Below are 9,244 nucleotides of genomic sequence, written 5' to 3'. Positions count from 1 at the left end.
TTGCATATCTATCCTCCCTTCACAATGGCTTCAGTCGCTCGTCTCAGCAACGCTGCCCTCCGGGCTTCCCTCCGCTCCTCTCCCGTCAATGGCTCTGCCTTCAACGCCATTCGATGCTACTCCGCCAAGACCCAAGTATGTTTTGTCTAACCTCGGATAAAGTCGAGTCCCAAAAATCCTGCTACCCATAAACGTCATGATCAATTGGCGAACACAAAGGACAGCTAGGACATGATACAAGAACAACATGCTAACAATTGTCAACCTCATAGACCTTGAAGGAGCGATTCGCCGAACTCCTGCCCGAGAAGATTGAGCAGGTCAAGGCCCTCCGAAAGTCAGTCGCATTCTCTCCCTCGGTTCATTGTTGGCCGAAGCTTGGATCCACCCCGAGCCTCATGTCTACTTTGCGAATCGAGGGTAAACCTACAGTCGATTGAGCTCTTTAGCTAACGTCCTCGCAGGGAGCATGGTTCCAAGGTCGTTGACAAGGTCACTCTTGACCAGGTTTACGGTGGTGCCCGTGGCATCAAGGCCCTTGTTTGGGAGGGTTCCGTCCTCGACTCTGAGGAGGGTATCCGATTCCGTGGCAAGACCATCCCCGAGTGCCAGGAGCTTCTCCCCAAGGCCCCCGGTGGCAAGGAGCCCCTTCCTGAGGGTAAGTAAAATTCGATCATAGATGTGTACGCCATCAATACTAACACGAACTGCACAGGTCTCTTCTGGCTTCTCCTGACTGGTGAGGTCCCTACTGAGCAGCAGGTCCGCGACCTCTCCGCTGAGTGGGCTGCCCGCTCCGATCTCCCCAAGTTCGTCGAGGAGCTCATCGACCACTGCCCTACCGACCTCCACCCCATGGCTCAGTTCTCCCTGGCCGTTACTGCTCTCGAGCACACCTCCAGCTTCGCCAAGGCCTACGCCAAGGGTATCAACAAGAAGGAGTACTGGGGATACACCTTTGAGGACTCTATGGACCTCATTGCTAAGCTCCCCAACATCGCTTCTCGCATCTACCAGAACGTCTTCAAGGGCGGAAAGGTCGCTGCCATCCAGAAGGACAAGGATTACTCCTTCAACTTCGCCAACCAGCTTGGCTTCGCCGACAACGCCGACTTCGTTGAGCTTATGCGTCTTTACCTGACCATCCACACCGACCACGAGGGTGGCAACGTCTCTGCCCACACCACTCACCTTGTCGGCTCTGCTCTCAGCTCCCCCTTCCTCTCTCTCGCCGCTGGTCTCAACGGTCTTGCTGGTCCCCTCCACGGTCTTGCTAACCAGGAGGTCCTCAACTGGCTCACCGAGTTCAAGAAGTCCGTTGGCGATGACCTTAGCGACAAGGCCATCACTGACTACCTCTGGTCCACCCTCAACGCCGGCCGTGTCGTCCCCGGTTACGGCCACGCCGTTCTCCGAAAGACTGACCCTCGTTACATGGCTCAGCGCACTTTTGCCCAAGAGAAGATGCCCAACGACCCCATGTTCAAGCTCGTCTCTCAGGTCTACAAGATCGCCCCCGGTGTCCTCACTGAGCACGGCAAGACCAAGAACCCCTACCCTAACGTTGACGCCCACTCCGGTGTCCTCCTCCAGTACTACGGTCTCACTGAGGCTAACTACTACACCGTCCTCTTCGGTGTCTCCCGTGCCATTGGTGTCCTTCCCCAGCTCATCATTGACCGCGCTCTCGGTGCCCCCATCGAGCGACCCAAGTCCTTCTCCACTGACAAGTGGGCTGAGCTTGTTAAGAAGCTGTAAAGGATTTAAAAGCAAAAGGAGAAAAGCAGGTGATGGGAGGGTTCTGTTTAAGAAATGGACAGAATGGATTGCCGAGTCAACGGCATTTGTACAACACAATGGGACTGTTTTAGTTTAGTAATGAGCAAGTCGTCGCTGGAGCGCCGATTGAAATGAAATGATTTGACAGTTAATCTGTAATATCTATTTGCTCTATGAAATCATTGTCTGTGTGTTGCGTGTTTCAGTTGAGAATCTTACAACCGTTGGTTAATTGGTCCAGTCGCTATCGCTGGTGGCCAGCCTTCCTTTCCTGGGTCGAATTGCGATGGTTTCGTTCTATGGAAAGTCTTTTTGAATGGGTTTGTTGACCCCCACGGAAAAATTGCACTGCACCTGTCTCAGCCTCTGGATAGAGCATACAACTCACTGTCAGGATATCCTTGCTCCTTATTGAATATCCGAGCATAAACTCTGTTTTGTTAAGCAACGAAAAAAAGCCGTGTATCATAAAATATGAGAAGTGAGTCGTTTACGCATAGGTAGGCCTTGTTACGTAGATAGACTCTCGGTGAGAGATTACGCCGACAAAATCCCCATGCAGCCATGTAGACAGGGACGCGAGCTCTCAACAGTTGAGTGGAGGAGGGGCGTTGAGAGCTCCTCTTATTTGGCGCCACAGGGGAGAGACTTGAATAGAAATGGAGGTGAGAGTTGCGATCTTCGGGGGGTGGCTGATTTTATCGAATGAGGAGCTAGAAAGACTCGGGTGAGGCTGGATGGGATTCTTTGTTGGAACTGCATGCTTCCAAGGTGAGACTGGACGTCGATAGTTTCGGTGCTTTTTGAAGATTGGTGGTGTAAAAGCTGTTGAGGAGATGTTTGAACTTGAATTGCGCTTACAGGTAACAACTCAATCCAGCAGCTGTAATGTAAGCATTGTGACTGAACCTTGTGCTGCCACAGACCAGCAAGCAGTGAGCGTGCATGGTATGGCAGCTGCAAGTCTTTAGAGGACAGAGTGGAAAGGCATGTTCGTTACACTCTAGATATATCCATAATCACAAGCAATTTTTGCTCTCCTTCTTCTACTTCCGTCGGTCTTCTTTCTGCCGGTCATTGAACCCCAGGACATCCACCCCCGGATTTTGATTTCGATTTCACATGAGTGATTCAGGACAAAACCGATCTTATCTCGGTTTTACGAGCTGTCGGCTTGGAATAATGGTACACAGCAGGCGAAAAGTTCCGTGCAGCGTCATCCGCGTTGGAAGTGAGACAAAGGTCAGCATTACAGATATATGAGCAATTGATAGTAATCACTGTCTTTACTTCTCTTGCTTTAAGAATACCTACTGGGTACCTAGGTAGGTGCTGGTAGTGCGGTCCATGTAAGCTGTGCTGATTTCCAGCGGTGAAAAAACGCTGTCAGGCCTTACAAACGTGCTGCCCATAACTTCCATTTGTTTCCCCTCATCAGCAACGGAGCGGCAGCCGAAACACATGCAAAACAATATGTGACTGACACTTAGTACCTAATGTGCCTAAAACTGACTGAGAATAACTCGATTCTCAATACTTGATTCGGGTCTTCTCGCGCATGCGCATGTCCATACCCATTTGAACCTCGGCCATTGACCTCCGCAAATCCATCCCATCCCCATTGTTCGTACATATCTCCCTTCCGTTTATCGGGTACTTCTCCAGGCGGCTTCTCCCCCCTCCCCAAGCTTATTTTGCTCTGCTCAGCTTTTAGCTCAGCACTTTTCCCTGGCCACCTATTCAACTATTTTTATTGGATCTGACTCAGCATCCATCAAATCTACAGTACGTACCTCCCCCACGCAGCCTTCCATCCCAGCACACGCCTATAGCTTTATCTCTGGCTCTCCCCTTCTCTTCTCTTCCCCTTTCTTCCCTTCCACAACCTCTCACGAACCATCCATCAACTTTCAATCCCCTCAGCGAAGAAGCACCCTAATCCCTTGGTCAGGGCCCTTTATTTTACGATACTCCCAAAGTCATGGCTACCCTTCGTACCGATCTTCCAGGTCCCATCGGGGACAAGAAGCTGGAGAAGAAGCCCATCAAGTTCTCCAACTTGCTTCTGGGCGCTGGTCTCAACCTTTTCGAGGTTACCACCCTCGGACAGGTAGGTTCAACTCAATATACAGTGAAAAGATTATTTGCTTACGCCCCCAAAGCCGTTGGAAGTAGTCAAGACTACAATGGCCGCCAACAGAGGCGACAGCATGGCTAAGTCTTTGGGACGCGTATGGGCTCGTGGTGGTCCTCTGGGATGTAAGTGGCAATTCCCAGACCAACTCATTATCCCCGATGTTTTGCTAACTCGCAGCCTGCAGTCTACCAAGGTCTCATCCCCTGGGCTTGGATTGAAGCTTCCACCAAGGGTGCTGTCCTCCTTTTCGTCGCCTCCGAAGCCGAATACTACGCCCGTGCCGCTGGTGCCTCCGAGTTTGGTGGTGGTATCCTTGGCGGTGTCACTGGTGGTGTCGCTCAGGCTTATGCCACTATGGGTTTTTGTACCTGCATGAAGACAGTCGAGATCACCAAGCACAAGCTCGCTGCCTCCGGTGTCAAGCCTCAGTCCACTTTCCAGACTTTCGGAGAGATCTACCGCAAGGAGGGTATTCGTGGTATCAACAAGGGTGTTAACGCCGTCGCTATCCGCCAGATGACCAACTGGGGTAGTCGTTTCGGTCTCAGCCGTCTCGCTGAGGGCTGGATGAAGTCTCTCACCGGTAAGAAGGAGCATGAGAAGCTCTCCGCTGGCGAGAAGGTCATTGCCAGCGCTCTTGGTGGTGGTCTCAGCGCCTGGAACCAGCCCATTGAGGTTATCCGCGTTGAGATGCAGAGCAAGAAGGAGGACCCTAACCGTCCTAAGAAGATGACTGTTGGCAACACCTTCAAGTACATCTACGAGAGCAACGGTATCAAGGGTCTTTACCGTGGCATTGCCCCCCGTATCTCTTTGGGAGTTTGGCAGACCGTCTGCATGGTTGCATTTGGCGATATGTAAGTGCCGCCCACATCGTTCACTTTTGTACCGATACTAACCGCATCCACTACAGGGCCAAGGCTTACGTTGAGAAGGTGACCGGCGAGGCCGTTACCGCTAAGCATTAGAAGGCGTTTTGGGAAATTTGGTTTCAAAATATTGCTCGTGGTGAGCTTGATGTATGGATTGTCTAATGTTTGGTTCGAAAATGTTTGATATAATGACATGAGCTTGTAAAATGGCACGCGTCAAAAGGGTCGCGGATATGACGTATGATCTTTGAGACGATCAATCGACTAAGAAAATCATTCACTCTGCGATGTAAACTTGAATAGACAAAAATAACCGCGAAACTTATCGTATCCTCGTTTGGTGATTGAGACGCTAAAAGCCAATGGGGCATCAGTCCTAACGTCCAGCCATGGCAAGCTAAAGCCAAAGCTTCCCCCAATATACCTATACAACTGCAGGTCTCTCTATTCCATGACTCTTATGGTAATGATAAAGCTTCCCATATCTGGTTTAATAGAAATTCCCTTGAAGTAAATAACGCTTTCCGGTGAGGCTACCTCACATTGATGGGAACCAGGCGAAGAGACCGTATCTAAAGTAAAGTATACTTAAAGGTATGGATGCACATAAGATTGCAAAAGCCAATTCCCCCGAGGAGGGAGACGGATCTTTACAATTAGATACTGCCTGCGTTTTAATAATATAGCGGTAAAGTTGGCGAATATATTTATTATTAAGTTACAAGGGATAGATATGACATTAGGGTCTGTAACAGAAGAATAGCTGGAAGAATGCATTAAGATTATCGTCAGTGTTTGCTTTTAATACCATGACTATATTATATACTTCTTATTACGCCTAGCATTGCCCGATGCAGTATTGATATCCGAGCTTGTCATGTCTTCATCTTCATACACGAAGCCCCAGTCTTCCTCGATACTTAACAACGCCCCAGCTTTCACAAGACTATCTATCTCACCCCTCTCCAGTTGTTTCAGAGTAAAGTCCTGCTTCTTGTTCTTTGCATGCACAGCTTTGAGACGCTCATCCGGCGGCGCAGGAATCTTGACTCGGCGTACAGAACGCCGTCGTCTACCGATGCTATCAGCCTCGCTGGCCTTTTGGAAGCGCTCGAACTCGGCAAGGAGAGGAGCGGCGGGGTCTTGGTTAAGATGGGCATCGCGGCAAAAGAGATTAGTTTCAGAATATCGAGGACCTTGTACGGCACCGATGACAGGGTTTTTAGTGAGTCTAATGTATTGGGTGTCGAGGTAGGTACGGCGGGCGTATGTGGCATCATCGAGCTCTGTGTCGATGTCCATATCGTCTCCGTGTTCCGCGCCGGGTGGGTCCGGCTCCGGATGTGGAATTAGTTGTTGTGGACGGCGGAGTCGCCGATTAGTGCCGGGTAGAGTCATGAAGTGCGACTCCGGCGCATCGCGATCGTCTATAGAGAGGATAAAGCAGCGACCAGTGGCGTCGCCTATCGCAAGTTTCGAGGTATCAGGGGAGAAACCACCCCAAGCAATAGGGCCTGGTGCTGTAAGGATGTCTCGCACGAAAGGCTCCCTCAACCTACGTATATTCCACACCTTGACTATACCGTCACTGGATCCCGTGTAAAAACGGTCAAGAGTCGTGTTCCAGGCCGTAAACTTGACGCCTGTATCCTCCTTCTCACGATCTCCATAGTACTCTTCGATAGGTTTTCCATGCGAGAGCGTGTGGATAGGCTTATCACCCTGCGCCGTATCCCAGATGTAAACCTTGCCGTCAGTGCACGCAGCACTTACATAAGCGTGTCTAGGTGAGTTTGGAACAAACGTGAGTTCATTAATATCGGAAGCGTAGCAGTCAAGCGATTGGTACTGGGCATATCCGCCACCACCCAGACGCTCCTTATCGCGCTGGAAGATGTGAATTAGCGTTTTGACTTTATGGGCGCTGACGCTCAAGCTATTGGGTGTCGTTGCAGCAATAAAGCTTTGCAATGTCGGGTGCCAGGCAACCTCGAAGACGTTGGCTGTCGAAGCTGTAAACACATTAATCCGCATGCCTTGTTCCGCATCCCACAAAATAATCTCTCCTGATGTTCTTTTGTCTTCTGGGATTTCCGTATCATCCCCGGTCAAGCTTCGAGGCGAGTACCCGACCAAGAGCAAGTGTTGGCAGCCCTTAGCTCGTCCCCATTGCATCGTTGCAGGGAAGTACGCCCACTTGTCTGACCCTTCAGCATCGGTTCTTGAACAGGAGAAGGTTTGATACGTGCTGTTTGCCTCATTCCCCTTTTCAACCGTATATATTCGCACAGCATCAGTTGGGGAGTCTGCTGCTGTCGCTACCCGGCCAGACCGGTCCTTTGCAGCAGCGACAAAGTTAACATTGCCAGTGTGTTGCCATGTAGCGATGACCTCCATGTGCACCCCCTGAGGGTCGACCCTCCAAATTTTGACCGTCTTATCAAAACTTGAGGTGTAGGCTAAATCATCCTCGACATTGTAGTCGGACGAGACGACCGAAGAGTAGAGCCAAGGGTCTTGGCTTTGCCGCATGGCTTCTGTCGAATTCTCTCCTTTTTCGACTCGCGGACGCAGTATTCGATGGTCGGGAAAAGCACGCAGTGTGCCTTGACTTGCCGAACAGAGAAGCAAGTTTCCCGGTTTGTTATATTGTTGGTTATGTGTGTCGGAGTGGGTTGTCGTACCACACAGGAAACTTTCGTTGGAGATCCAAGTGCCTGTGGTGACATCTCCAGCGCAGTTCGTAAATTCAGCTACCACCTCTATATCGTCTTCGCGCAGTGTATTAAATTCTTGCTGAAAGTTCAGGTATTGGCGTGTCCGCTGGAACCCCTGATTTCCTGATATCTCTCGAGCCATGAGCAAGGATGAGAACCTGCTCGCCCTTCTCAACTGACCCTCGCGCTTCTCGGTCTGGTGACTCACACGTTCAGCGGATAATGACAGGACTCGCGGGATTTCAGCCATTCGTCCTTCCCACAGATCCGCCCCAAAAGCATTCATGTCACGCAGAGACCGTCCACTCGGTGCAGGTAAGGGTTGGCCTCCTAGTCTGACCCATTGCATCAGGGTTTCGAGAGTGGGCTCTAAGCGCTCATTCCTAGGTCGCCAAAGCTTTTCTGTGATCTCGGTGATCTCTTGGGGTGTAAAGTCGACATGATATACGATTGGTTCTGACGCTATACCAGCAGTACTCACATCCACTGGGAGTCTTGTGCCCGCCTCGATGGCTTTGCGATGTTCTGCGGTAAGATAAGGCTTCTTGGCGATTTGGTAGAATCGGTTTTGAGGGTTCGGTTGTCGGCGCTCTCTGGACTTGTATGGTTGCCGATTGATGTATTCGGGGATCTCTGGTTCTGGGACTTGCGGTGGCTCGGGCGCGGTGCAATTTTGAGGAGTATGCGGTACCCTTAGCCTCCTTGGTTCTTTAATAAGCTTGGAGAACCTCCTTAGAGCCTCCACCTCTTCCAACTCTGGCAGCTCTTCCGAATCTTCGGCCTCTTCTAACTCCTGGGATACTTCTGGCACGTTAACCGCTTGAAACTGTGGTAATCCTTCTGGCTCGCCGACCTCTTCTAGCTCTGGTAAGTCTGACTCTTCTGAACCTTCCGAGTCTTCAGACCCGTCAGAGTCTTCCGACTCATCTGATTCTTCCGTCTCGCTATATTCTTCCGATGTCTCTGAATCTTCAAGTTCTTGGCCTTGCGCGGGGGCCTGTTGTGTTGCTCGCCGGGGCAGCCTCGGTTGGGGAGGCGAAGAGGGCGTAGGGGATACACGGAACTCCTTGGATGGTGTGTTAGTAAAAAAACGGCCCAGAGGTTTTATTAGATAACTCACTGAGCCTTCTGTAAGCTGTGCAACGATATCGCGGGCCTGAGAACTGAGAATGCCCAGATCCGTCTCGCTCAGATAACCACATGTTTCATCCCATCGTCTGCGAAAGAACTTGCTTATACTGAGTACTGTGACTGCCTAAATAACCTTTAATTAGCGTTTGCACGTTGCAGCGGGAAACATCTTTTATTTACCTTAATTGTGAGGGCATGAAGATGGTAATCATCGCGCTTGAGGCCCGAGATTGCATTTTGGACCAGAGGATACACCTGGTCACGGAGACAGTCTTTAACGCTACGTTTACGCGGTAAGGGCTGATCAACGCGTTGGCGTTTTGATGGCGGTTCGTCAGTTGGCCTCCGGAGGGTGTTGAGCAAAGGAATGGGCGCTGGCGGCACCTGGCCATGGTTAAACAACGATCTGGAGACCGTTGAGGTCAGCCCAAAACTCATGAGGAAACAAGCCTGAGAACATGAATAGATAATGGGTAAATCAAACAAGATAACGTTTGACGCGTAGTATAGAGAGGTGACGGGGATATATCACTTACCCCATTGCCCCATTTCGCGTTGTTGCGGTGATAAGGTAGTTAGGAGGTATAAAAAGAAGCTAAGTGGGCCTA

At 50.6% G+C, this 9,244-nt stretch overlaps 3 protein-coding genes across 3 annotated transcripts; 2 read left to right on the top strand and 1 right to left on the bottom strand.

Moving 5' to 3' along the window:
- Positions 1-24: 24 nt before the first annotated feature.
- On the top strand, positions 25-1,958 carry FGSG_01422 (citrate synthase; the record flags this gene model as incomplete). The annotated part of the gene is made up of 4 exons (XM_011318922.1): positions 25-135; positions 273-337; positions 465-658; positions 716-1,958. 4 exons carry the CDS (start codon positions 25-27, stop codon positions 1,756-1,758), a joined length of 1,413 nt encoding a protein of 470 aa, XP_011317224.1. The 3' UTR covers positions 1,759-1,958.
- Positions 1,959-3,544: 1,586 nt separating this feature from the next.
- Positions 3,545-5,083, top strand: FGSG_01421 (DNA replication protein YHM2). Its single transcript, XM_011318921.1, has 5 exons — positions 3,545-3,564; positions 3,731-3,889; positions 3,942-4,038; positions 4,101-4,773; positions 4,830-5,083. The coding sequence occupies exons 2-5, from the start codon at positions 3,761-3,763 to the stop codon at positions 4,882-4,884; spliced, it is 954 nt and encodes a 317-aa protein (XP_011317223.1). The 5' UTR covers positions 3,545-3,564; positions 3,731-3,760; the 3' UTR covers positions 4,885-5,083.
- Positions 5,084-5,601: 518 nt separating this feature from the next.
- Positions 5,602-9,177, bottom strand: FGSG_01420 (uncharacterized protein; the record flags this gene model as incomplete). Its single annotated transcript, XM_011318920.1, has 4 exons — positions 5,602-8,571; positions 8,626-8,760; positions 8,817-9,042; positions 9,173-9,177. The coding sequence occupies 4 exons, from the start codon at positions 9,175-9,177 to the stop codon at positions 5,602-5,604; spliced, it is 3,336 nt and encodes a 1,111-aa protein (XP_011317222.1).
- Between the last annotated feature and the right edge of the window lie 67 nt (positions 9,178-9,244).

This window comes from Fusarium graminearum, chromosome 1 (assembly GCF_000240135.3).
Source record: "Fusarium graminearum PH-1 chromosome 1, whole genome shotgun sequence".
Lineage (NCBI taxonomy): Eukaryota > Fungi > Ascomycota > Sordariomycetes > Hypocreales > Nectriaceae > Fusarium > Fusarium graminearum.
Note: the sequence above shows the minus strand (reverse complement) of the source record. Positions and strands in the feature narration are given on the sequence as shown.

What these genes read in the sequence shown, in the direction of transcription:
- FGSG_01421 (XM_011318921.1), top strand. Translation starts at nt 3,761, where the DNA reads ATGGCTACCCTTCGTACCGATCTTCCAGGTCCCATCGGGGACAAGAAG. An exon ending in AGGTTACCACCCTCGGACAG is followed by an intron (nt 3,890 to 3,941) that starts GTAGGTTCAACT and finishes ACGCCCCCAAAG; the next exon opens with CCGTTGGAAGTAGTCAAGAC. An exon ending in ATGGTTGCATTTGGCGATAT is followed by an intron (nt 4,774 to 4,829) that starts GTAAGTGCCGCC and finishes CATCCACTACAG; the next exon opens with GGCCAAGGCTTACGTTGAGA.